This window comes from Pteropus medius, unplaced genomic scaffold (assembly GCF_902729225.1).
Source record: "Pteropus medius unplaced genomic scaffold, Ma_sr-lr_union100, whole genome shotgun sequence".
In the NCBI taxonomy this organism is placed as follows: domain Eukaryota; kingdom Metazoa; phylum Chordata; class Mammalia; order Chiroptera; family Pteropodidae; genus Pteropus; species Pteropus medius.
The window spans coordinates 26,379,613-26,404,888 of record NW_024351073.1 but is presented as its reverse complement, the minus strand read 5'-3'; the positions used below and the strand labels follow the sequence as shown (position 1 = coordinate 26,404,888).

The window sequence follows — 25,276 nt, the reverse complement described above, 5'->3', positions numbered from 1 at the left end:
GGCCTCCTGCTCCATGCCCCTCAGCCTCTCCCTGGCCTCCCCCTGAGCCTGCTGCTCTCTCCAGCCCCTTTGTGCTGTCTCAGAGCCTTCCCAAGACGCCCTGGATCTTGGGCTTTGTCTCTCTCCTGGCAACAGCCAAAGGCCCCCAGTTTCGGGGACGAGTTCTTGCTGTTCTGGGTGGTCTCCAGGCGATGCTAGTTTTAGAAAAACGGAAACAAACCCAGCACCGTTAAAATGCCAGCAGCCAGGAAAGAAGCGGGGACATGATGGCTGCCGGGGCAGCTGACCGTTACCTGAGCTCTTTCTGTCCATGGCTGTCCTTCCACTGAATGAATGACCGAAACTTGAGTGACTCATGGTCAGGGAATGGCTTAGTTGACTGAGAATCTCTTCCTGTTTGTGAACAAGAGAGAAACTGGTGCGGGTGGATTTAGACAGGCCAAGGCAGAATCAAAGAGAAAGTCCTGAGAAGGGGAATGAGTGTAAAAATGACTTGGCCTCTTTGGGGAGAAGCATCTTGGCCTTAGGCAGATGGCATGCTGAGGATGGGTTCAGGGGCTCCAGCAGAGCAAAGCGAAGGGTCCATGGGAAGGAATATGCCAGAACCTGCGTGGGGTGGTGGTCAGAGGGGTTAAATGTTTGTGCTTTTTGTGCACTTTTAATCGCTAGCTGAACTGCTCTTGATTTTGTAGGGTCGATAAAGATCGGAGCGGTGTGATATCCGACAGTGAGCTCCAGCAAGCGCTCTCCAATGGTGAGTGGGGCCCGGCCACCAGGACGTCTGAGCTGCAAGCCTGTCCCACCTGTAGACCTAATTGCTGTTGCTCGCATGTGGTGGTGGTGCTTCCGACTTATTGTGCCACATGGGTTCCTGGTTGTCGTCAGTCTGATTTGCTGAGCTAGACGAACCACTGGATGAGCACAGGGAAACGCCATTGGAGATGCAGGTTGGGGGCAAGGGTAGGAAGGTTGGCACGTACTGGGCGCTGGATGTTAGTGTGTTTATTGCCTGGGGGGTTTGTGTTTACAGGCTGGTACGTTGATTTCATAGAGCCGTAGACAGCACTGACCTCGTTGCCAGCCTTTAAAGTATGTGGGCACAGGCCCTGGTGAACAGCTTCACGTGCATTTATGTAGGTTGTTTTCAGGGAGTTAACGAATTCCATTGCTTCTGCGTGAAGGTTGTGGTTTCTGAGTTGGTCTCTGATCATTATTGGCCCCTTCTGCTCCTCACCTGTGTCCCTGCTACGTGAGCTGCCCTGGAGACGTAGGAGACGGGGCTACCAGGGGCAAGTCAAGGGCTCCTGGAACCCAGCCGGCTGCGGTCTGGCCAGTGCTGGCCCGAACTTTCTAAGTGTTGGCCACGGCCAGGTGGGCCGTTTCTTCACGGCATGTGTTAGTGTGACAGCAGTGAGTGCCTGTGGGGTGAGGCTCTCCTTCCGAGCTCTTTCCCCCGAGTGAGGACCAGCCAGGACCCACTGGGACAGCTCCTTTTTGTCTGTTTGCTGTAAGTGTTGAGAGTGCTGCTCAGGTGTTGGGTTTATGTGATACCCGCTCTGTTGGGGGACTCAGTAGGGTCCCTGGTGTCTGCCTGCCTGCATTCAAATCCTGTCTCTGCCAGTTCTAGGGCTGTGGCCTTGAGCAAGGCCTCGACCTTTCTGGATCCCAGCGTCCCACAGTTCCTGGGAGGAGGTGTGTGCCGAGCGCTGGGCGTGGTGCCCAGCGTGGATCAGGGCTCAGTGCTGCTAGCTGGGGAGTCGTAGTGTTGCTGTGCTGCCTCTGTCATGAGGAGCCAGCTCACGTCCTTGATGGCTTTTCCTCACCAGTGGCAGCGGTGATGGTGGTGGGCAGCCACGACGCGGGCACCTTATCCCACAGTCAGCAATGCTGTGTGAGCCCCGTGGGGGCAGGGGCTTCGTGCGCTGACCAGTGGTTTAGGCTCCTGTCCCTTCACTAGAGGGGTCAGCACCGACCCCGTCCTGCTGATGGTTAGAGCACGCGGCTCTTTACTCTGTCAGGACGGCCTTGAACTCCATTGCCAGAAGCCTGCCTGAGAGATAGAGTTTTAACAGAATTGTCCAAAGGGTGCTCGGCACCCGCTGCTAAGATCCTCTGAAGTCAGTACGTGGTTTAGCCCACTAGTAAGTGTGTACTGGAACCATGTCACAGTGTCCTCCCTGGAGCCACTTTCCTTGAATTGCCCTGTGGGATTCCCTCGGCTTCTGTTGGGGGCATGTAGGAACCTGCCCGGAGAAGCCGTCACCTAACCCTGAGAGAGGAGGCGTTGGGGCCACCACGCCCTCTGTGGAGCCTCCCCAGGGAGAGGGCCCTGTCACTTCTGCCTGGGAGCGTGGTGCTGCTTGTGTTCTAAGCAGCTGTGGTGGTGCTTCTGACTTGTTTCTTATAAACCCTGAATCTTTTAACTGTTTGTCTCTCTTCAAATTAGCTGCTAACAGTTTAAATTTGTGGGTCACCAGCAGCAAGAGTTGAGAGTTTAGGGGTGAACTTCGTGCCATAGTCTCTGACTCCTCGCATTCTCATCCTCCTCCTCCCGTCCAGTGTCATTAAAGTTTACTTCCGTGACTGTCTTCGTGAACTTCTTTAGGTTCTTTGTGCAGCGAGGCGGGTTAAGTCCAGAGTAGGCTATTTCAGGACAGCAGTTTTATTAGTTTATGGCCGGTGGGGAAACTGGAGTTACAGAACAGCATGATTCGTCGTCACCAGCTAGCTCTGTACCTCTGAGTGCTCGCTGTTAAAATCAAGGGGAACCCACTGTGGAGAAGTGGGACCCACACCGGGTCCCGTGGTGCATCCGGGAGAGCCCTGCTTCCACGGGAAAGCCCCCAGAATGACTGCTCGCCGGCACGTGCGTTAGTGGGTGTCAGAGGGCACAGGAGGGCTGTTCTCGAGTCACCTGCCACAAACTGTCTTGATCTTTACGTTATTTCTTGGGATTAAGGGAGGTTAATTTTGCTCAAGCCTCTTTTTTGTGCTTCAAGTTTTGCCTTGACGCGACATATCGATGTATTTTGAGGAAGCGTTTTTTAGTTGCGCTTTATAAAGAATTCATGTATTCTTTTAAAGTTGTTGTTGTTGTTGTTGTTGTTGTTGTTGTTGTTTTGTCAAACTAGAGCTCCTGCTCTCTTGGGGTTCCCACACTAAGTAGAAATGAGGGAACTCAGACCACCCAAACAGACTGCTCCCTGCCAGCTGTTCCTCCAGGCCCGGAGAGCTGGGTGCCATGTCTGTGCTCGTGGTGTGGTGGGGGGTCTGAGGTTGACCTGCAGGCTCTGTCTTCGTGCGTGGGCGCAGGCTGACTCAGCAGGCTAGGCCGCTGGGAGCCTGCCGTTTCCAAGGAGGGCCTGTTTGACGACAGGCTGCCTCTGGAATGTTCTGACAGGTAACCGTTCTGCCCGCTGAGGGCCTTGAGCACATGGGACCCATTTGCTTGGATGGTCCCTACTGAGAGTATGGGACAGCAAACGCCTGCCTTCCCTCTGGGCGTCTGGCGCTTCTGTGACTGACCCCCGAGAAGAACCCTGGACACCCCGGCTCGGGGCGCGTCCCTGGTTGACAGTGCTTCATGTGTGTCGCCCGCCCATTGGAGGATTGTGTGTGTCCTGGGGTGACTAACGGGGCTCTGGCAGCTGTGCCTGGTCTCCCCCTAACTTCTTCCATGCCTTTTTCTCCGCCGGTTTTCTTCTGGGTCCTTGCGCTGTAACAAGCTGTGACCGTGACTGTTGTCAGTCCTAGTTAGTCATCGAGCCTGTGAGGTCTGCAACCCTCAGTGCCCCGTCCCATTGGCTCTTCCTAGATACTTGCTGCCCGAGTTTCAGAGGGAAACAAAGGAAGGTTGGGGGACCTGGCTTTGCCAACGAGTTACTCTGCGAGGCTGGGCAGGTGACAGCATCTCTGGCTTCAGTGTCTTCGCACGTGAAAACAGGACGACTGAAAGTTTAGGTCCTCTCCAGCCAAGCCCACGTCCACCAGGCCCCACCTCTGCCTGGTCCAGACCTGGGGGACACCATCTCACCGCCCAGGACTGAGTTTGTGGTGCTTCCTAGTGGACACCACCTGTCTTAGCCATAACGTGAAAGCTCTAGTGACTCGACTCAGGGTTCGTAGGACATGTTTCTGATGGTGCTTGTGATCGGTGTTCAGGTTGCTGGGAGAAGGGCTGTGCTTCACGTTGTGCCCTGGGAAGCCGTAATTGGAGGTGACTGGTGGGTGGGACCTCGTGCTGGACCTGAGGGGGCGCCCAGCCCGTGGGACCTCCTTCTCACACAGCTCCGAGGGCCGGAGTCCTGGCCGGGCACCAGCAGTGTTGGAGAGGCTGCTGCTTTTCCCCAAAAGGGCTGCAGTCAGTGACCCAGTGTGGTGTGCGACGTCAGGGCGTGGGCCTCCGCTCACCGAAGCTGTCCCCCGCGAGAATCTGGGTTGTGGTTAACGGGACAGGAGTTCAAGAGAAGCCTCTTTGGAGATTAAAAAGACCAAGTTCTGTCCCGGAGCAGAGTGGGGCTCCCCCGTTTGAGAAGGGGGGCAGATACAAATTCTTGAAAGCATTGGTGTGCTTGGCACTTAGGTGGGAAGATGCTGACACCCAGCAGTGGCCGGCTGGCCGGTGGCTTGTTCCGTTAGCCACGCGCCGGCCAGCACTGCTGCTCGAGGTGACAGCGCTGTCACCAGGTTCTGGGTGGGAGGTCGTGCCCTCCGTTTGCAGGGAAGACAGGGCTGTGCTTCTGCTTCCTCTGCTGCTCAGCGGAGAAGTTGAGGCAAGGCCACAGCTGCAGTGGCCGAGAGTTTGCGAGGACAGGTCCGGCGGGGCGTCTGTGCCCGCTGAGGGTCTTGCGTTCCTGGGAAAAGGCGCTGGGGTGTTGGAGCTGGGGCAGGGCGGCGGGCACACCTCCCTGCAGGAGAGCCCTGAGCTTGGCAAGCGCCGTGGGAGGTGCGCTGTCACTGGCGTGGTGTGTCAAGGACACTGCCGCGTGAGTGGTCCGGCCTCCCGTGCGCACTGCGCGGTCCTCAGCTTCTATGGGCTGTTGGGCTCTGACGCTGGGCTGGAGACCGGGCCACGGGGCTAGCGTAGCTCCAGGTCCAGTCATCGCGGCTGCTGTCGTTCTCTCTGGGTCTCTGGAGAAGCCACCGTGGGTAACAGGAGGGACGGTGGCGGTCCCCAGCCTCTCCGTCACAGACAAGGGTGCCCTTCTGCTCTCCTGAGCCCGGGCCCCTGGCTGTCCCCCGAGTCCTCCAGCACAGCGCGGTCCCGGGGCCTGCGGTCCCTTCCTGCCTGGGGACACTGGCCGCCATCGCGAGACGGGCCCGTGCGTAGCGTCACTGAGCTTCGCGCCTCTTGCTTCCGCGTGACCCTGTGCGGCACAGTCGTGGCTGGCGCTGTCTGGGGCACTGCGAGCGCCTGTCATGAATCCACCCAGCCCCGTGGTCGGTCCGCTCAACCAGCACTCAGGACTGTCGTCCGAGTGGCCGCCTGGCTGTGTCAGACGTGGTGGTCGGGTCTCGGGAGCTTGTTTCCCAGCTTCTGCCCCTGTGTGTTCTCGGAATCCCCAGTGCGGGGCAGCGGGCGCGCCTCTGTGGGCATCCCTGCCTCTTTGGTTCCCCCTGCTCTGCGGCTCTGCGGCCCCTTGACCCTGAATGTGGGGCTCCTCCCCACCCCCTGCAAGTCCAGTGCCCTGACGCCAGGCATGGGACACCTGTGCCCCTGCATCGTGGGTGGTGGCCTCACTCCAGTGACAGCTGCAGGTGTTCTGAACAGATGTCAGCCGGGTGCTGCTAGGACAGGCACTTAGCTTAGTGACTGCAGTGGGGGGCGGGGGGCACTCGGGAAATCTCCCCTGAGGAAGCATCTCACCTGGGGCTTAAAGGCAGGCCGGGTAGAGTGGGGCGTGCATGTGTTGGATGGACACTCGGGAGGCTGGGACGGTGGCAGCCCAGTGTCCTACAGTGTCGGGTGGCACCCTGCTGACCCTCAGCCAGGAGCGTTGGGGGCGGCTGGGTCCCTGTGCCACCCAGAGCTGAGACAGCTGTGTGCGTAGAGGACGGAGTGGGCCGTCGTTACACAAGCGAGGCCGGGCCCAGACACAGCTGCTTCTCTGCATTAAAAACACCTTTGACTTTGTTTCTGCTGTGAAAGTTAATAAAGGTGCAAATCGCTCTGAAACCTGTTCTTGGGCATCAAGGTGTCTGGTGAGCACTGTCACGGTTGACAGATAGTTCCAGGCGCTCACGTCTGGGACTCAGCCATCCCCGTTGTAACGTACTGGGTAACTCCCGCTGCTGTTCTGAAGTGATTCGTAGAATAAATACAACCGCCCTTTCAGCCTCAAGGAAAAGAGCGTAATGCCCAGACTGTAGTTGGGGAGACGTTTGAAAGCGTGGTTTGGTGGCGTGTTCTCAGAGTGCTTTGCATGACGGCACAAGGGGACGGAGGAGGTCACACTGCCTGTGTGTAGCAGCTCTGAACGCAGCAGCCACAGAGATGTGCTGTGCCTGTCTGGGGGACTCCAGCACCGGGGTCAGCAGTATATTTGGTGACATTCCTAGCAAAACCAAGTGCTGTCTTCTCAATTACCTGGTGGCTGAATTCCAGGAAAATTCAGTGTGTATTAAAATAAAATAATAGAAAACCATTTCTTGGTTCCGCAGTAAACCAGAGTCCCGGCAGAGCTGAGGGTTCTCCACATTGCAGGAGGCCCCTCCCACACAACCGAATGTGTCCCCTCCAAGGTCTTCATGTAGGAAGCGTACACTTACGTGTCACATGTTCCAGCCTCAGAACCGAGATTTTCCTGTGAAATTGATTTTCTCACACTCGAATCCCTGTTTGTTTTCAGGCACCTGGACTCCGTTCAACCCCGTGACCGTCAGGTCGATCATATGTAAGTAACGGCGCGGCGTCTCGCCCACGTGGGCGAACGGCTGTGAGCCGCTTGTCCAGCTGGTGCATCCCGCCCCGTCCCCGCAACCACACCCCGAGCCCCGGTCAGGCGCGGTCAGGCGCGAGGCCCGCTCCGCCTGCCGTGTCCCACACCGACACTTCACTGTCGGTTTCCGCACCTTCGAGGTCCCAGTCCTGGAGACCGCAAGTGCCCACGGGAGGGGGCTCTGGCCCTTGGCTGCTCACCCGCATTGTCGCCCCGTGAAAGTCAGTGAATCGTAGAGCACTTCTTGCCAAACCAGGAGCTGGAATCACGGTCTCAGTTGACCTCGCTCCCGGAGAAGACACCAAAGGACTTATCGTTGTTGTCCTTACAGCAGTCATGCAGGCTGAGTGTGTACATGTGTATGTCAGCCGTCTTGCAGTTGTATGTAAATGGGGCTTTCGGTTCTTTTGTATTTGGACCTGGAATTGGGCTGGTATCTTAAAATGCAAGGCAGGTCTTGCTGAGAAAGCAAAGCCAGTAGAGTCTTTGTCCTCGGAGGGGGCTCTCCCGGCCACGGGCTCCTCCAAGCCTCCTGGAGGGCAGAGGGGCGCTCCAGGCCCAGAGCTAGGGGCTGGGCACTTCACTGCCCCTCGGCATCTGCCTGGCAGAGCAGGCGCTCCCTCCCGCCCATGGTCGTGCTGCCGAGTGAGGCATTCTCGTTATTGTGGCTCTGATGGTGGGTTTTGCTTGCACGTTCCTTTTCACGGGGGCTGTGGATGGGTGCCAGTCCCCCCGCCCCTCACTCTGCCGGTGAGCATTGATCAGCAGCACTTGGGGATGCGCTAGCCGAGCACCGTGCTGGTCCTGTGCTGGTCCCGTAGGAAACTGGGGCTCTGGGGACACGGGGACGTGGCGGCGGGTGCGGGCCCTGCCGAGCGACCCCAAGGTTGCGTTTGCCGCGCACCACTGACGCCCCTTTCCGTCTCAGCTATGTTCGACCGTGAGAACAAGGCTGGCGTGAACTTCAGCGAGTTCACCGGCGTCTGGAAGTACATCACGGACTGGCAGAACGTCTTCCGCACCTACGACAGGGACAATTCTGGGATGATCGACAAGAACGAGCTCAAGCAAGCACTCTCAGGTTTTGGTAATTCGCTGCTTTGATTGTGTGGCATGTTTCATTTTGGAAACCAGGTGCCAGTAAACATTTTTTTACTTTGTTCAACTTCCTGACTTTTTTAATCCAATATGTGAAATTTTTGTTTACATCATACAGGTTTAAGTTTTGATATTATTGGAGACTTTTGTACGGTGTTCATCCAAAATGAGATAAGGGCTATGCAATCGTTTATCTTTTGTGATTTGAGATGACACGAGCACATTGAGAATGTGGCTTTGAAACATTTTAAATCGAATAAGTGAAAAAGACAGTGTAGAGCGGCTGCTGTTTCATGGTGCATTGAAATACACAGAAAGATGAGAGCGCCCATGAGTGCAGATCCTGAGCTGCAGTGCAAATCGCATGCCTCAGGCACCGAGTCAGCACAAGCTCCCATTCTCAAGTGTGCGTCAGCCTGAGTGTGTTGTGCCACACGCCTGCCAGGCATGGGTGTGCTCACACCACATGCCTGCCAGGCTTGAATGTGGTCACACCACACGCGTGCCAGGCCTGGGTGTGCCATGCCACACGTGTGCCAGGCCTGGGTGTGCTCACACCACACGTGTGCCAGGCCTGGGTGTGCTCACACCACACGTGTGCCAGGCCTGGGTGTGCCGTGCCACACGTGTGCCAGGCCTGGGTGTGCCGTGCCACACGTGCGCCAGGCCTGGGTGTGCTCATGCCACACGTGCGCCAGGCCTGGGTGTGCTCACGCCACACGTGTGCCAGGCCTGGGTGTGCTCACACCACACGTGTGCCAGGCCTGGGTGTGCCGTGCCACACGTGCGCCAGGCCTGGGTGTGCCGTGCCACACGTGCGCCAGGCCTGGGTGTGCCGTGCCTTCAGGAGCGTTCGCTCGGCACCTTTCGGAGTGGGTCGGCGGGCCTTCCGATGTCAGCGGTGGGTCTGAGAGGCAGTTGGAATTTCTTATTTAGAGAGGAGGAACTGAAATGTGGGCTTGCGTGGAGTTGCACTGAGACACTAATTTGGGTCAGTTCCTCTTGGCCCTGCATTCATGGGCCCGTGTTACAGATCCACTCTGTTTCGCCTAAAAGGCTGCTTATAAATGCCTTCTTGAAAAATAGAGAAGTTAGGTTATGATGTAGTACGTTCTAAGTATCTTGAGTTTAGTAACATAAACTACATTTCAGTTCGTGGGGTTGTTGACGTAGCTTCTTCCTCCCTGTGTTTTTTTCTGGCCACGTACTTCATGGCTGTCTCCCTTTTGCTGTCCTTTCCTGCCTCATGAACTCGGACCTGGCTGTGCCCTTGGCGGGGGGCCGGTGGGGGCTTGGCCCGGCTGGGGCGGCCTTGGGAGGAACCAGGACCCTGCGGCAGTTCCAGACGGGTGACTCCAGTTCCACAGAGCGCGGTGGTTTCTATCCCCGTCAGGCCTGGAGACGCCAAGGCAGACAGTGGCCCAGTCCCCTGCCCCCAGTCAGACGCCAGGCCACTTGCAGCTGTGGCGGAGACACGCAGGGCAGGTGGCTGCCCCTCGCCCTGGCAGTGCCGACACCCTTCCCGACTTCCCAGCTCTTTCTGGAGGAAGTAAATGTTCTTTTGCACCATTGCTTCTGTTATTCCAAAAAGTTTCTTCCTGTGATGCATCCGTGATCTCCGGAGCCTTCCCCAGGGCCTTGTCTTCCATGAAAGCAGCACTGTCACCCTTTGGGTGACATGGGTCATTTTGGGACATTTCTCGACTACTAGAAGCATGCCGCAGAAGCAGAGTCCTCTTCGGATTTGACCCCTGGGAACAGGCATGTCCCTCAGGGTAACCAGGGATGTGAGGGGTGTGAGGCTGGAGCCCTCCGTGTCCTGTCAGCTCTGGCTCCACAGGAGCCGTGTGACTGACTGGCACACGTGCCGGATTTGATAGTTCGTCCATTCGTTTACGATTTTTTATTCTGAATGCGTCCGTGTGCCAGGCACGGCCCTCGGCCCCGTCAGCACGGAGGCCGCGGCTCCAGGGGCAAAAGTCGTGCCCACCAGGTGCTTCCCTCCCCACCCCCAGCCCGTCGGCCTCTGGCCGGTCTGATGTTTGTTATGAAAACTTCACGAAAGTAGAATGACCCCCATGTGCTCATCACTTCTTTTCAACGTTTTCCCTTGTTTTGCTGCATCTGCTTTGTCTGCAGTGGCGGTCGGGGTGCGGCCCGCGGCCAGCAGCCCAGGTCCGCCAGGGCCCCGCAGTGGGAGCGCAGGGAGCCCCTCTTGTTAGTCTTTGCTGCTGGGCTTTCACTGCAGGGACTGCGCAGAGCGGGGTGCTCTGGATGTGGCCCCTCGGGAGGCAGTCTCCTCCTGCTGTTTGCTCATCACCCGTGTTCTGTTCTGACCCCACAGTGATGGTGAGGTCTGGGCCCCTGATGGCTGTGTCCACCGTCTGGGGGTGGCGGGGTCCTGCGCGGCTGCTCTGGCCTGTCCTTTCCCAGGCTGAGCATCGCACAGCCGGCATTGTTTGTGCGTGGCCGCAGGCACGGGTGCTGGGCGTGGGGTGTTGGGCCGGGGGCGCGGGGTGCACCCCCAGGACCTGCCCTTGCTCTGAGCCAGGCCTACCCCCGTGTTCTCAGCTCGCAGGGAGGGCCTGGGTTCAGGTCGCAGACGTACGAAGCACACCGGCTAGTCGGGAAGGGGCTGTCGCGTGTGTGCGTTTGCGAGTCCTTTCCATTGAGGTGTTCAGTGTCACACGGGTGACTAACTGTGACGTTCGCTCAGGCAGTAGGCGCACACCCCTCGCAAGGACTGCGGCAGGCGTGGGAAGCAGTAGGAATGTTCTGGCCCCTGATCTTCTCTCCAGATCAGCAGGGTACCGTGGGCACACGGTGGTGGGATAAGGGGGAGGAAGGAGCTGTCTCCATTTGCAGTGATCCCTGGGGTGTCCCCCACACGGGCTGCGTGTCCCCACGTCTTCAGAGCCGCCCTCCTGCTGGAGACCTTCTCAGGACCTTCTCAGTAATGGAAAATGGAGTCGTGACTCTGCCGTAGCGTTTGGCAGCGCGTTAGCGGGCTTGAACCTGGCGAGGCTGCCCTGCGCCTTGTAACGTTCGCTTTCCTGCTGCCAGCGCGTGCGGCTCGGTGGGGAGCCTCTGTCCACTAGTGTCCGGTTTTCCAAGTGCACGTTCTGTGGAATTGGAAGCCTGGAGCGACGGCCTCTCCGCGCACTCTCTAGTGACGAGCAGCGCAGAGCTCGCTCCCGTCTGGGTTCATGACTATCGGGAAAGGGCTGTTTAAAAGGGGGACTCGCTGCATTCAAGGAACAGCCTGGCTGCCCTGTGGTGAGGTGTGGCAGGCGGGTGTGACATGGACCAGTGAGGTCACGCGGCGGCACTGCCCCCAGCTACACCCGGCCTGTCGCCTGGCACTGCTGAACAGCTTGCTTCAGAGTGCGTTGGAGTGCCTTTGCTCCATGTGTCCCATCGGCCCGGGCCACTGTGTCCCCGTGGTTAGGGCGGGTCTCCTGGAGGGGGAGGGATGTTGACCGAAGGTCCCTTTTCTCTGGTCCCTCTTCAAGGCTACCGGCTCTCCGACCAGTTCCACGACATCCTCATTCGGAAGTTTGACCGGCAAGGACGGGGGCAGATCGCTTTTGATGACTTCATCCAAGGCTGCATCGTCTTGCAGGTACCGGGCCCCAGAGGGAGGGGGTCAGCGCAGCTGCGGTGGGTCTCTGGAGCTCCTGAGCCAGCCCTGCCTTTGGGGAAGCGGCTTTCTCCTGGTCCACGGGGGCGAGCAGTGCTGCTCACGCCCCTGGCGGCGTCCGTGGCCGGTCGGAGGCGCTGCTCCTCCCGTGTCCGGCTCTGGTGTTCTTGTTGTGTCTCATCCCGAGGGGATGATCGTCCCCCTGCACGGGACCTCGTGTGGGCTCTCACCTGCTCCGCCCGATCCCTGCATGGTTCTGAGGTGCGCCCCCAGAGAAGCAAGTCCGGAGCTGTGGGAGCTGCCGCCCTGCCCTGGCTGTCCCCACACGGGCCCCGTCCTGTTGCTCGGCGGGGACCCGAGTCCCATAGACTCTAGGCTTTAGAAATGCACGGAACTTTTGAATACTTGTTTGTCTTCCACAATTTTATTACTACAAATTTCAAAGACGAGCAGGGACAGCATGTGCCCGTCACGCGGGCCTAGTGCTGGTCAGCTCACGGCCGGTACTCTGGGGCGCCTTCCCTCGAAAGTGTGTTTGCTGCATGGAGGGTTCCGCAGAGCCCGCAGTGTGCGTCCCCAGGGAGGGCCCAGCTGTCCCTCACGGCCCACAGGAGGTGCAAACAGCCTGAGGGTTTTCAATGGAATTTGGGGAAACAGTCTCCGATTTTCTTCCTCATTATAAAGCGATGGAGTAGCAGAAGTGTAGTTTCGCTGGCGTCTTGACCCCTGGCCCCGTGAAGCTGGCAGGTCAGTCTGAGTGACAGCCGGAGGTCTCTGATCTCGTGTCTGGCTCTCAGGGTCTGACGAGGCTGGGTCACGTTTTCACACTGTCGTCTGAACACTTTAGGAAAGGGCGAAGTGTGAGAGTCTCCTGGCCTGTGTGTGAATCGCTCTCGGGTTAGGATTTTCGTTTGAGGTTACGGCCCGCGAGTGAACGTCTGACCCTGCACATCCGCCCGGCAGAGGCCGCTGCGCTGGCTCAGCAGCCAGGCGATGCCACCTGAGTCCCGACCTGAGTCCCGCCAGACGCTGCCCCTGGGCGAGGGCTGGCCTTCCCGCTGTGGCAGGCCCCACCCATGCTTCGAGAATGACCCTGAGCATGGACAGATGGGAAGGCCACAAGTGAAAAACTTCTTTTACCGAAAAGAGAAAGGCTTTTTGAAAATTGTTTTTGACAAAAAACATGAAAACTGGTAGGAATCTTGGAAAAATACAATTAAAACAAGAAAAATTTGCCCATTGCTCCAGCCAGAGTTCGGTGCTGCTGCTGCTGTCGGTTTCGCATGTGCTCCGGGGTGCTCCCGTTCGACGCCAAGTGGATGGTCACGTGTGTCCGGCCCGGTTTGCCGTAGCTCTTTCCGCTGCCGCAGGGCACAGGTGTGGCCCAGATCACGTGCCAGGCTTATCAGCTGGCCGGCCACCAAGGTCACAGTGGACCTGGTGTTATTTTCTTGCCACGGAACGGCGGCGTATCTGTCTCCTCTAGTCGTGCGATTCTTCAGAACCTGTCCTGGTTGCCCAGCTCTGTGTTCTGGGCCAGCACGTACCTAACCGTTGGGCACAGGTGGCCTCCCCTCTGCTCCTGACCCGACCTGGGGCGTTAGGCTTGTGGAAAGACTGAGATGGAACCCTGGGGTGGGGGACAACAGACAGGAGGACTTGGGGGGCAGCACGGACAGTTCCCGTCCTGTCACTGGGGCCTCACCTGCTGGGGACAGGTTCTGAGGAGGAACCTGGGGTCAGACCTAGCCTGGGGGTGGTGCTCAGAGGTCCCCTGCCCGTGCCTCCCTGCGCTGGCCTCTGTCGGAGTGAGGGGATGTGGAGACACGATGCCTCTGAAATTGGCTTTCTAAATGTCTTTTCGCGAAATACGTTTTGTTTTTTCCGTTGAATGAATATCAAGATTTAAACATCTGTGGTTTTTTCCCAGAGGTTGACAGATATATTCAGACGCTATGATACGGACCAGGATGGCTGGATTCAGGTGTCCTACGAGCAGTACCTTTCCATGGTCTTCAGCATCGTATAACCCAGGACTTCTGCAAACAGCGACATGATTACGGAAGAGAGACTGAAAATGCCAAACCTCTTACTTTAACGAAATGGAGCACGGACGCAGTAGACGCTGTTCTTTCTTCAGGGTTTATGTGATTGGTATTTGGGGACCCAACTGTACATATGTAGATAAGCTGATCGACGTTTTCACAGTTGTAACGGTGGTCGTATCGTTACTCAGATGCAAGCATTTGATTTGGGGCTGTTTAATTGTGCCATAAGGTGAGGTCCTAGAACGCTTCAGGTGTTCTGCATGTATAAAATTTATCATGTGCTTTCCTAGATGGTTCTAATTCTGTAGTAGAAATACCTGTATTAACCAATAAGAGTTTTGAATTAATATGTAACTTGCACAGAAGACTTTTCATGTGCCTTACTTTTTAAAAAAAGGGTTTATTGTATTCATTTGAATATGCAGCGTAAGCAATAAAGCAATGTGCCCCTGTCCCATCCGCCTCAGAAGCGCGTGCGGGGTCCGGGGCATGGCTCTGCCTGTGGAGAAGTGTGGGTACCTCCCTTCCCGTTCCAGGAGTTTAAATTTCATAAAACTTTGGACACACAAATCCCCATGTGGGTCAGCGGCGTGCGAGCGTCTGTCATCTGCTGATGGTTCACTCTGCACCTTTGTTGGCTGGTTAGAGTGTCACACGTGAAGGTGGAGCTACTGGCCAGCCCACCCTGGTCGCCAGCGTGGCCTGGCCTTGCCACGTACTCACGGCATTGCTTGAGACCATTTCTGTCCCTCCCCCCAATTGTGCTTCCGCAAACCAGGATTTGGGGTGGGGTTGCGAGGACATTAGGGTTTTGGCTGGGTGTCTGATTTGTAAATGAGTGTGGGACATCAGAAATTGGGTGGCCTGAGTATCCGTGCTCGGGGGCCTGGGGGGCTGTGTAGTGGTGTTGCTGTCACTGACCACGATCTGGGGGACTCGGGCGCCTTGTCAGCTCAGTGGGGGAGGGTTCGGAGGGTTCCCAGCCTTTTACGTGTTGCCACCTCTGCGGATCCCCACATATTTGTGAGACGGAACCAGCACGTGACCCCAAGTTCTGCTTTAGAGCGGTCAACTCCCTGATCCCCAGTTCCAAATTCACAAGTACCAGCGGCCTTCAGACCCCAGGCCCTAAGCTGCAGACTCCATGAGGCCATCAGACCCTGGAACCCAGGTTCCCGACTCCGTGAGTCCCACAGCCTCTGTGTTCTCACGGACAGGCTGGCCTCCACACCCCTGCGCCAGTGGCCCCGCTGCGTCCCCAGCGTCCCCATCCACGTGCCCACCCGGCCCGCCGTGGCTGCTTATTACAGGGGCCTGTGGAAGACGCCGATCCCAGGCCTGCAGCGACTCTAGGCTCAGAGCGAGGGCAGCAGGCGCGTCACCTGTCCAGCCTGGCGGTGCTCTGCCGTCCACATGCTGCCTTTCCCATCCCCCCACCTCACCCACCCGCCCCACAGCTGCAGTCCCTTGGGCCTGGATCCGTCCCGGAGCCCCAGGAAGCTGGAGACCCTCGAGCTGGTCTCACAGCAGTGGCAGCTCACGGCCCTGGTGAGGTACCTTCCCCCAGGTGTAGTCGGTGCTTTTCTCTGTAGGCCACTTGATGCCAGACGGTGGATGCCGAGAGGCTGTCCCCTCATATGAGCTCGTGGGGGTGTGGGTGGCTCTGCTTCCTGACGTGGAAAGGCGAGGTGGCGACTCACAAAGAGGAAGTCTGTCTACCCGCATTGGCCCGGACAGCTGTTCCACATGGGACCAGTGTGGGCTTCCCAGGTGTGTGGTGCAGATGCTCAGGTAAGGTACGTGTGCTCAGGTGCGTGGTGCAGATACTCTCACGTGAGTGTCAGAGATACAGACAGGTGTGTAGTGCAGGCACCCACGTGAGCCTCAGTGGGAGTCGGGTGTGGCCAGTGGAGGCACGGTGAGGAGTGGGGCCAGTGGGGACCTGGGGGATGGTGACTGGGGTGGAGTGTGTGGCAGCGACTTGGGCTGGGGGGTGGGGACAGGGCCCTGTTCTGGAAGGCGGGAGAGGCAGGTTGGCTGAGGGGTTGGGGGCCCTGCTTGGGAGCTGGGCTGCCTGAGAGCTAAGCCGGGTGCCTCACCGTCAGAACAGGAAGGACGTGCAGCAGCCTGGAGCCGCGGCCGGCCACATGGGGGCAGCACAGTCACGCCTGGGAGGGACACTCACCCTCCCTCAGCTGCCAGCCTGGATTCACAGAAGCCGCTGAACCAGGGACAGTGGGCTTCCCGTTGTGCAGGGGGCAACAGCACTGCAAAAAGCTGCAAAACCTAACGACTTCGGCAGCTTTGTGTCCGCGACGCTTTGCTCCAGCTGTGCCGAAGCCACGGAGTCGGAGCTGGGACAGGCACCAGCTCCATGGCGCTGCCGGCCTCAGCATGGGCACGGGGAGGCCAAGCCGGGCCAGCTGCTGAGGCCACCGCTGTCCCTGGTCCCTGTACCCTATCCCGCACAGCTCCCCGTCCCCATTCCCCATTTCCTGTCCCCTGGTCATTTCTCCTCATCTACTCTCAGCTCCCTCCATCTGAACGGTGCTGATGGGCCAGCTCCTAATGTGACCTACAGGGGCAGAAGAACCTGCCTGAGACCTCTGGAGTCCTCCCCCACTTCACAGGAGGAAATAGTCCCAGAATAATTAGGACACCTGATCTTGGCCATCACCTAGGTCACCACAAAAGTCCACCTGGCCAGCTGGGAGAGTCACCTGTCCCAGGCTAGGTGAATCTGGCCAAGGAGGGGAGGAGGTAGAGGTCTGGAGACACAGCAGGTGTCACCACCCACCTGGGTAGGTGGCAATGGGGGCTGTTAGCACTCCCCTGGGGAGGGCGGGGTCTGCAGGTGGAGCAGAAGTCAGATCCCTTTCTCTGCTGTGTGGCTGTCAGCCCCCGTGGCGTCTCCACTGTGTCCTCCTGTCCTCTCTGACCAAGGTGCCCCATTCAGAGGGGCCACCTTGCTTCCTGGAAGGTAGGAACCTGAGGGGCTGGGCCGTATGTGCCCTCATACCCAGCCCCTCACCTCATAGCCCCCAACAGATGGGCCTGGAGCCAGCTCGCCACTTCTCCATGGCATAAATGCAGTGTGGACTTACTCATGGGTGTACATATGAGTGCAAGTGTGCACGTGTGTGTGAATGTGACTGTGATCGATGTCTGACCCCACAGAGTAGAGGCTCCAGGAAGCTGGCCCACGTCTGCTTTTAGGCGTTGGAGCACACAAAGCAGGACGAATAGGTAAAGAGGGGGGTTCTTACCTGGTTTGTGTGTATTGGTGGTAAAATGTATGGAAGATAAAATTTGTCACCTTAACCATTTTAAGCGCACAGTTCTGTGCATTAAGTGCGTTCACACTGCTGTGCAGCCATCACCACCATCATGTCCAGGACTTTCTCCTTGTCCCAAACTGGACCTCTGTCCCCATTAAACACTCACTCCCTCCCGTCCCCCGGCCCCTGCGAACCACCATCTGCTGTCCCTGTGGTTCTGACCCTCCAGGGACCTCGTATGAGTGACGTCACACAGCGTTCGTCCTTCTGTGCCTGGCTTATGTCACTCAGCATAAAGTCCTCCAGGCTCACCCATGTGGCAGCCCGTGTCAGGATTCCCTTCTCATTAAGGCTGTCACACTGCATCGCGTGCACACACATCTCGTGCTCATCCATCATGTTGGTGGACACGGCCTGTCCTTCCGTCTGGGGGAAGTGCTGCTCTGACCATTGGTGCACAGATGTCTCTTCAAGTCCCTGCTGCCAGTCCTTTCGGTTACACCCCGGAAGCGGCGAAGCCGTGGAATTATTTGCGGCCCCTCCCTGCTGTTTCCCACAGTGGCTACACCATCTGAGGTTTCTGCCAACAGTGCACGAGGGCCCAATCTCTGCACGTCACTGCTCGTTTTGGGGGGCTTTCTTCGTGAGGGCCATCCTAATGAGTGTGTGGGTGTGAGGAGGTGTCTCCCTGTGGTCTGGGCTGCGTCTCCCTAGTGATTAGTGATGCTGAACATCTTTTCATGTGCTTACTGGCCACTTGTGCATCTTCTTTGGAGAGATGTCAAGTCTTTTTCCCATTTTTTAATTGGTCGTATTTTTAGTGTTGAATTGTAGGATATCTTTATATGTTCTGTATAGTAATTCCGAATCAGATCTGCGATTTGCGATTATTCTCTCCCATTCTGTGACCGGTTGCCTTTTCGCTTTGTTGTGTCCCCTATGCACAAAAGTTTTCAATTCTGATGTAAGTTTTCCTTTTGTTACCTGTGCTTGCGGTGTCATTATGTAGGGAATGTTTGCCAAATCCAATGTCATGAAGCTTTTCCCCTGTGTGTCCTTCTAAGAGCTCTATTTTCTATGTTTACGTCTTTGATCCATTTTGAGTTAACTTTTGCACATGGCATGGTGTGAGGGTCCAGCTTCATTCTGCACGTGGAGGCCCTGTCGCCCCGACACCACGTGTTGGGAAGAGTCTCCCTTCCCCGATGAAGGCTCGGCACCTTGTCCGGCATCACCCACCACATGTGTGAGCTCACCTCTGGGCTCTGCTCTGTCCCGTGGGCCTGTACTTACCTGTTTTCTAGGCAGGAAGACGGAGACCCAGAGAGAGCCTGAGGTGCCCTTCACGTGGCCCTCAGCGATGCAGAGCTGGGGAGGGAGGCAAAGCTTCAGTCTCTGTCTAAGGCCTGCAGACGCCTGCTCCCAAAACCCCTGGAGGGAGTGGGAAGAGGTGCTGGGCCCAGCACAGCCTGGGGCCACTCACAAGGGGGCTGAACGAGCCCCCCACCCCCAGGCAGGCAGGAGGTCAGAGAAGTCATTGTCCTGAGAAGGTACCTCCTGTGCCCCCACAAGCCCACTGTGCACAGTGCTGGCAGGGCAGTCTCCCCTGCCCCGAACCCTGCTCCCCGCAAGCCCCAGCAACTGGTCGTCTGAGGCTTTCCTTCTGAGAAGCACTGGGAACTCAGTGCAGGCTGGCGTCTCTAAGATGACCTGAGATGCATCCACTGTGTGGGGTACGAAACTGAAAGCAAACGAATAGACTGGGACCAGATGTGGATAGTGGTGGCCGGAGGGGAGTGGGGAGGGGACGGCAGATGGGGTACAGGGGGTCAAATGTCTGGTGACGGAAGTTTAACTTTGGGTGGTGAACACACAATGTGCCGTATGTGATGTACTGTTGAATTGTATACCCGAAACGTTTGTCACCTCAATAATTTTAATAAAAAAAGAGAACCTATTCAATAAGAAAGAAAATACAGAATAAGAATTGTAGAAATTAAAAGTAGACTACCTGGAAGGGGAAGACGGGAAAAACTGCAGGGAGAAAATCTCAAAACAAAAAAAGTGCAGGGGGGGGAGAGGCGTGGGGGGAGGGGGTTTTTCCAGAGCTGACAGGTGAGCCGGGCTGGGAGGCCCTCTGGGCCGGGGAGAGGGGGGACACACAAACCTTCCCAGAGGTGCGCAGGCCTGTGAGACTGGGGGACAGGCCACCTGCCTGCCGCAGTGGGGGATGGGGGGGTCCCACCTTCACCTCTGCCCTCCAGCCAGCCGTACAGGTGGCCTGTCCCCCAAACACGCCCCTCCTGCTCCCTTTGGCTCCTACAGGACGTGCTCCAGCCAAAGCCAGTGGACCAAGAGGAGGGCCTGGGAATCGGGGACCGCGAACCACGGGGACAGGCTGAGGGGTGAGTGGGCGGCCCAGAGGGCGCGGCCGAGGGGGGTGGAGATGGTCTGAGTCATGGAACCCATGGAAAGCTCACGACAGAATCTACAGAGCTGCCGAAGGATGTGGGGACAGCAGCAGGTCCCAGAAAACCAAGCAAATGAGTCACAGTTCAGTCGGGGTAGCACAGGGCAGGAAGTAGGACAGTGAGTGTGTCAGGAAGCAGATTGCAGGAGGCCGGCCCTCCCCGCTCCCCGCTTCTCCCCCCACCCTCTCCATTCCCCTCCTCTGCTTCTCCTTTCTCCCTCCCCTCCTCCCAAATCCTGTGGGCTGTGGGCTGTAGCAGGGCACAGGTGGATGATGCTGCACTGCCCTGCACCATAAACCCAAAACATGCAGTGAGGGGTGTAAGGGTGGCCCCTGTGAGACGACAACTTTGAGCTGCAGGGCGGACAGGTGGAGTGTGGGGTGAAGGGCACCCAGTCAGAGGGAACAGCTTCTGCGCGCCCTACAGGGCCTCTGCTGTGCCCTCTTCGCCAGCCCACTCCCCTGGGGCTTCGCCACCGGACATGCTGGGTGAGACCCTGGGCGTCTGCCTCAGGTGGGGACCCCGGCCTGGCTCCCAGCTAACAGGGCCCAGGACAGGCCTGGCAGAGGCGGGGCGCTGAGAGGTGGGGGTTCAGCCCAGCCCACTCCCAGAGGCTGTTTCACCCCCTCACCCTCTGCGCAGGGTCCAGGGGATCCCCGAACGCTGCGTGGCCCTGCCCCTTCCTGCGGCCTCTGTCGGGGCTCCTGGAGGCGGGGCTCTGCACCTGCAGCCGGACCCCTGGGCCCCTTGCCCTGGGCGCAGGCACTGATGCCCCAGGAGCACGAAGGGACGGAGAGGGGGAGAGGGGTCCGCGGTGACAACAGCAGGGAGCTCAGCAGCTGTTGACAAAATGCTCCAGGTCCTTCTCTGCTCCGGGAAAAGAGGCACGGGAGAGAAGGATCCAGGGCCAAGGGCTGCCGAAGCAGTCGACGCGGCCGACTCCGGAGCATCACGGGCGCCTGGGCTGGCTGCTTCCTGGCTGTGGGGGGCAGCGCACCCCGTCTGCCAGCCTGTATCTGGGGGCCAGAGGGTGTGGCGAGGGTGCCGAGCCCACGGGGAGGTCAGAGCTGGGAGCTGCTCACCTGTGGAGAGCTAGAGCCACAGACTCTTCCTCCGCTGGCCAGCAGGACGCGGAGCGCATGGCCCTGAAGTGGCCTTGAGCACCTCCTGCAGGGCCAGCCTTTTGGCCGTCATGGCTCATGGAGCTGTCACGTCACCCACCCATCTCGCTAAGACAGCCACGTCAGGACACAGACGTGGGGAGAGAGGGTGGCTCCTTGGCTTTCCTCTTTCCCCAGCTCTCATCCCTGTCACCCTGGGAGGACATAACCCAGGAAAGAGGACTTTGTCCCCAGCTGGCGAGAACGGGAGGGCTCAGCTACTCAGAGCCTGTTTGCCCTGGGGTTTGCTGGGAGGGCCTGCAGATCAGGGCCCCTGGGCTGCGGTTCGGGGTGTGTCCAGCTGGTGGGGATGGGGGCAGGCAATGCCCAAGGTCTTGGTGACACCTGGATGTTACTGCAAACAGTTGTGTGAACTGAAGTTGCCAGGGGGAGATGTGACCGCTGAGCCCCTGGGGACACTGCCTGGGGGTAGGGAGCCACTTTGCCTGGCGAGGTTCCCAGAGGCTCCCAGAGAGGGTACCTCTCCCCGAGGACCCAGGACTGCAGGGCCAGTGGCCTCTCTGAGGAGGGCCATCCTGTTTCTGCTCAGTCCCACTGACTGCCCGAGGCTATTTCAGGGATGTGCCCAGGGGGTGACCGAGGCGAGTGGCCTGTGCCCATCCAGGGCAGTCTGAGGGAAGGGGGGAGGCGGACACTGCTTTTCTTCTGCACCTTGGGCTGCATGGCTCCTCCTGTCCCTGTCCTGCCCGGGAAGGGGCCCCGGTAGGGTCCCTGACTGATGGGGTGGCTGGGTGAGACTGACGTCTGGACAGCAAGGCGTGCGTGGCTTCCCCGAGTTACGGGGGTGCTGTCTTCCCAGGCAGGGGAAGTGCAGCTCTTACTACAAAGCTGCAAACCCTCTGGGTGGCTGCCCAGGTGTCCCCACCCACATTCCTGGGTCCAAGGCCCCCCACAGGCCTGAGCTTCCCACAGCAGACCCAAGAGGTACCCCAATATCATACACGTGCTTACATATTTCCTTTAAAAAAAAGAAAAAACTACCAAAAATGTACAAAAGTACCCCATGCTCCTTGCAAAAACATTCAGGGACTGCGAAACTTTTAAAAAATATAAAAAGAAATTAAAGTTCTCCTGTAACCTCTGTTACCCACCCAACTTTTCTGTGTATAATGCACTTTACAAAAGTTGGGTCAACGTGCAGCAACATAGCTGCACGTTGTTCCATGTCAAAAAATGACATAAAACCATTTACTCGGCCCAAATTTTCAGCCCCTGCTCTGCAGCAGGCAAATAGCACAGCCCTGGGCGTGTACCTGTCAGACGCGGGAGTAGAGAGACACCTGCTGTAATGTCGGGGCGCGCGCTGTGGAAACAGCAGGGGCAGGAGACGGAGGACAGCGGCGCCTTCCACGTGGGGCGGGTCTTCTCTCTGAGGACACAGGAACGGGACCCCGAGAAGAGCATTGTCCTAAGGGGACGGCAAGTGCCAAGGTCCCAAGGCACGTGGCTCGTCAGCGCCTCAGCGAGGCCGGGGGGAAGGAGGGTGGTGACTTCTGGGGAGGGGCATTTTGCTCAGAGCCTGGTGGGGGCCTGGAGTGACATCTTTGGCTGTGACCTTGGGGCAGGAGTGAAACCGAAGCCGCTACAGGTTGGCTGCGCGGCAGCGCGCTGGGTCGGTGGGGCTCGGATTGAGCGGTGGCGGGTGCTGCGGGGCCGGCCGGGAGCCAGGAAGGGACTGGGAGACAGGGAGGGAGGCGACTCCGAGGCGGGCAGGGTGACCGCGGTGGCGCCAGAGTAGGCCGGGGTCTCTGGGGCCCCTCAGACGTTGCGCAGAGATCGCGGGGTGTCTCAGGAGCTCCGGGGTGGACGCGGGGCCCGAGCGGGTGCGGGGCGGGGGGGACAGTGTCAGTCAGGCGGCTCCGCCAGGGCCGGGGGAGCGGCGCGAGGGGCGCGGGCTGGAGGAGCGGAGGAGGGCGCGTGCCCGCGGGGGTGGCAGGGACCCTGCCCGAGGCCCAGCGAGGACAGGGCGACTGGAGGCCCGTGCGCTCCGCCTGGCGGGACCTGAAATGTCCCGGGTTGCGACGCCGCACGAGGCCGCTGCGCATATTACTGCTCCATAGTTTGCAAAACTTTCGAGTCTCACAATCCCCTGAAGCAGGCGGGGCGGGACGCGTCGTGCTCACCTTACCTGTCCGGTCGGACCCTGCGGCCGGGCGAGCCCGCGCCTTGCGCCTCTGCACCGCGGGCAGGTGCGCGGGGCGCGGGACCAGGGGCGAGAAACGGGGGCTGCGGGGAGCACCGGGCCTCGAAGCGCGCGGGACGCCGCCCGCCCCGAGCGGACAGTTTCCTCGGGAGGCCCCGGGGGCGCAGGAGCGCAGGGCGGGGTGCGCGCGCGCCCCCTGCCGCCTCCCGCCCCGGCGGCTCCGGGGCGGGGCGGGCTCGCGTGCGGGGGTGGGGCCGTCCTCCCGCCGCCGCCGCCGCCGCCGGGTCCCCGCGATGCGCGAGCTCCTCCCCGCACAGCTGCTCCCGCGCGCGCCTGAGCCTCCGCGCCGAGCCGGCGGTAAGTGACCCCGGCGCCCGCCTCCCGCGGCGCTCGCCGGAGCCTCCTCCTGCCACCCCATCCCCGCGTCGCCAGGCCCTGGGGTCCGACGGGCAGCTTCTCACCCGAAAATAAAAGCGGGACTTGCGGGCGGAGCCGGCCCCTCGGTCCCTCGGCTTCTCCCGCAGCGTCGCCCCCGTGCCCCGCTGTGCGCCGAAGCTCCTGCCTGTGACGCGCCCGCGGCGCGAGTCCCCTAAGTGCCCTCCGCTCTGAGGCGTGTCTTTCAGAAATGTTTAGGGCAAGGCTAGGGGGCTCCGAACCGCCCCCCCCCCCCGCACCCGAGTGCTGCCGGGGGCACCGGGCTCCCCCCACTCGGGCGGGGGTGGGGGTGGCGCATGTTCCAGAAATTCCCTGCGTTTCAGTTAGTGGTTCCAAGAAAGTTTCTCCTAAAGTCTTGTTCTGAGTGGCTGGAAATCCCAGATGGCGGCTACTTTGTGAGTGGCATGGACCCTTGGGGACCTGCACTCCCAGTGCTGCCACAGCGACTCCACTGGGAGAGGTAGGTGCCCCTCGGGCCCTGCAGGTATTTGCCCCCGTGTCATCATGGCAGGCTTGGCCTCTGTGGGGCCAGCCACAGGCTGGAGGGGCTCGTGCAGAGCCTCGGTGCGTGAGTGTGTGCCCCCGGCCTCTGTCCCCAGGCTCTGGGTACAGGACAGTTGTGAGCTGCCTCTCCACTGGGGACACTCCCCAGGTGGCCTCTAGCAGAGGGGGCCCCTGAGCCTGGCTAGCCCCTGTCCCACGTCAGCCGTTAGGGCCTCAGGCCTGGCTTCTGCAGGCCCCTGGGTGGACAGGCCCCTTGGGTGATGTGCAGACCGTGCCCACTCGTGGTGGACAGGTGAGTGGCCGGCGGGAGCTGGGGGAGGGGGCTGGGCTGTGTCCTGCGGCTCCCTGCGAGGCGGGCAGTGCCTCCCTTTTGTGGAGGAGGACTTCAAGGCGTTGACTGGTGGAGTTGGACTCAGACCCAGTGGTTTCCTTCCGGGCTCAGTCTGGGGTGCTACACGCCCTGGGGGGTGCTATGTGGGGAGGGGTCTTAGCTCGTCACTTCCCTGTATCCTGAGCTGGACACTCAGTGAGATTTCCACAGGAGGGGAGCTTGGTGGGGGAGTCCGGGTTCTCTGACACGGCTCAGAGCCGGAGGGAACCCCCCCCCCCGCCGCCGTTCCCCGCGTGTTCTCTGTGCGGTACCCAGGCCTCCACTTGGCCCCACCCTGTGCTGCCCTGGTCGCTGGCAGCCACAGGCCACAGGAGCCCAGTGGGAACAGTTCCCTGCCGCCTTAGGTTGAAGAGGAAGTTGGTCTAGGCCTGGGACTCTCATCCACCTCACAGGTTTCTGTCGGGAAGCGGCTCAGTGGAGGAGGCTTCGTCTTTCTGGGGAGCATGGACGCTTAGGAAGTCAGCACGGACACCGGACAGCCCCTGCCTCCTGGGTGCGCGGTGTCTAGCCCACGGTCACAGCTGACCCTGGGCGCCATAACCTGCATGTCCAGGCTGTTCAAGCACTGACCTGGAAATGCCCAGGGAGGCTGTGGCTTTGTGGGAGTTTGGGGGGCACAAGGTGGAGAGGGCTCACGGGATGAGCCTGGATCCTGTCTCAGCTCCTGCTGTGGCGAGGGGAGTTTGGGATGGAGAGTGACCGGCCACTCCCCTGAGTGTCCCCTGGCCTCTTCCCCACCCCACACATCCCTGCCCCGAGGCTTGGGGCTCATTTGGGGAACGGTGGTGCTGGGGACGGGGTTCCCTGGGGCAGGGGTCTCCAGGGGCTGGTGCAGGTCAGCCATCCCTTCGCCTTTGACCTTGAGGGGTGTCTGAGTGGGTGGCTGCAGGCCGGCCCCTCTGGGGATTTAGGGAGACCTCCGCGGCTTGTTCTCCCTGCCTGGGCCGGGCCGGCCTGGGTGCAGCTCAGGACTTGGCGGTTTGAGCTGAAAGGCCTTGCAGTTCGGTGGCCGTTGTGCACACGGGCCTCCGGCCACCAGGGCTGACCTGGCCTGCGCCCCAGCACGGGGCACGGCTGAGAAGGCTGGCCCTCCGGAAGCATCTGGCCACCTGGACCCTGTCCCTTCTCTTAATATTCAAGTTGCCTGGC

At 59.5% G+C, this 25,276-nt stretch overlaps 2 protein-coding genes and 1 long non-coding RNA gene across 9 annotated transcripts in view; 2 read left to right on the top strand and 1 right to left on the bottom strand.

Annotated features, from left to right (window-relative positions):
* The window catches only part of LOC120586321 (uncharacterized), a 12,266-nt gene extending 11,163 nt beyond the window's left edge, over window positions 1–1,103 (bottom strand). Inside the window, exon 1 of the long non-coding RNA XR_005648692.1 lies at window positions 294–1,103. This is a non-coding gene — a long non-coding RNA (uncharacterized LOC120586321). The remainder of the gene's footprint in view (window positions 1–293) is intronic.
* Window positions 1–14,179, top strand: part of PDCD6 (programmed cell death 6) — a 15,439-nt gene extending 1,260 nt beyond the window's left edge. The window contains exons 2-6 of one of the 3 annotated variants that reach the window (XM_039842879.1): window positions 693–754; window positions 6,849–6,893; window positions 7,867–8,025; window positions 11,549–11,658; window positions 13,607–14,179. In XM_039842879.1, coding sequence (XP_039698813.1) covers window positions 693–754; window positions 6,849–6,893; window positions 7,867–8,025; window positions 11,549–11,658; window positions 13,607–13,705 — 475 coding nt within the window. In that variant the 3' untranslated portion in view covers window positions 13,706–14,179. The remainder of the gene's footprint in view (window positions 1–692; window positions 755–6,848; window positions 6,894–7,866; window positions 8,026–11,548; window positions 11,659–13,606) is intronic. The other 2 variants (XM_039842881.1, XM_039842882.1) reach the window with 2 other exon arrangements.
* A 7,941-nt stretch (window positions 14,180–22,120) lies between these two features.
* The window catches only part of AHRR (aryl hydrocarbon receptor repressor), a 50,493-nt gene continuing 47,337 nt past the window's right edge, over window positions 22,121–25,276 (top strand). Inside the window, exon 1 of one of the 5 annotated variants that reach the window (XM_039842870.1) lies at window positions 22,121–22,242. The gene's annotated coding sequence lies outside the window, so the exon portion shown is untranslated. Of the gene's footprint in view, window positions 22,243–22,824; window positions 22,844–23,055; window positions 23,155–23,500; window positions 23,693–23,724; window positions 24,029–25,276 lie in introns of those variants that run through there. The other 4 variants (XM_039842873.1, XM_039842869.1, XM_039842874.1 and 1 more) reach the window with 4 other exon arrangements.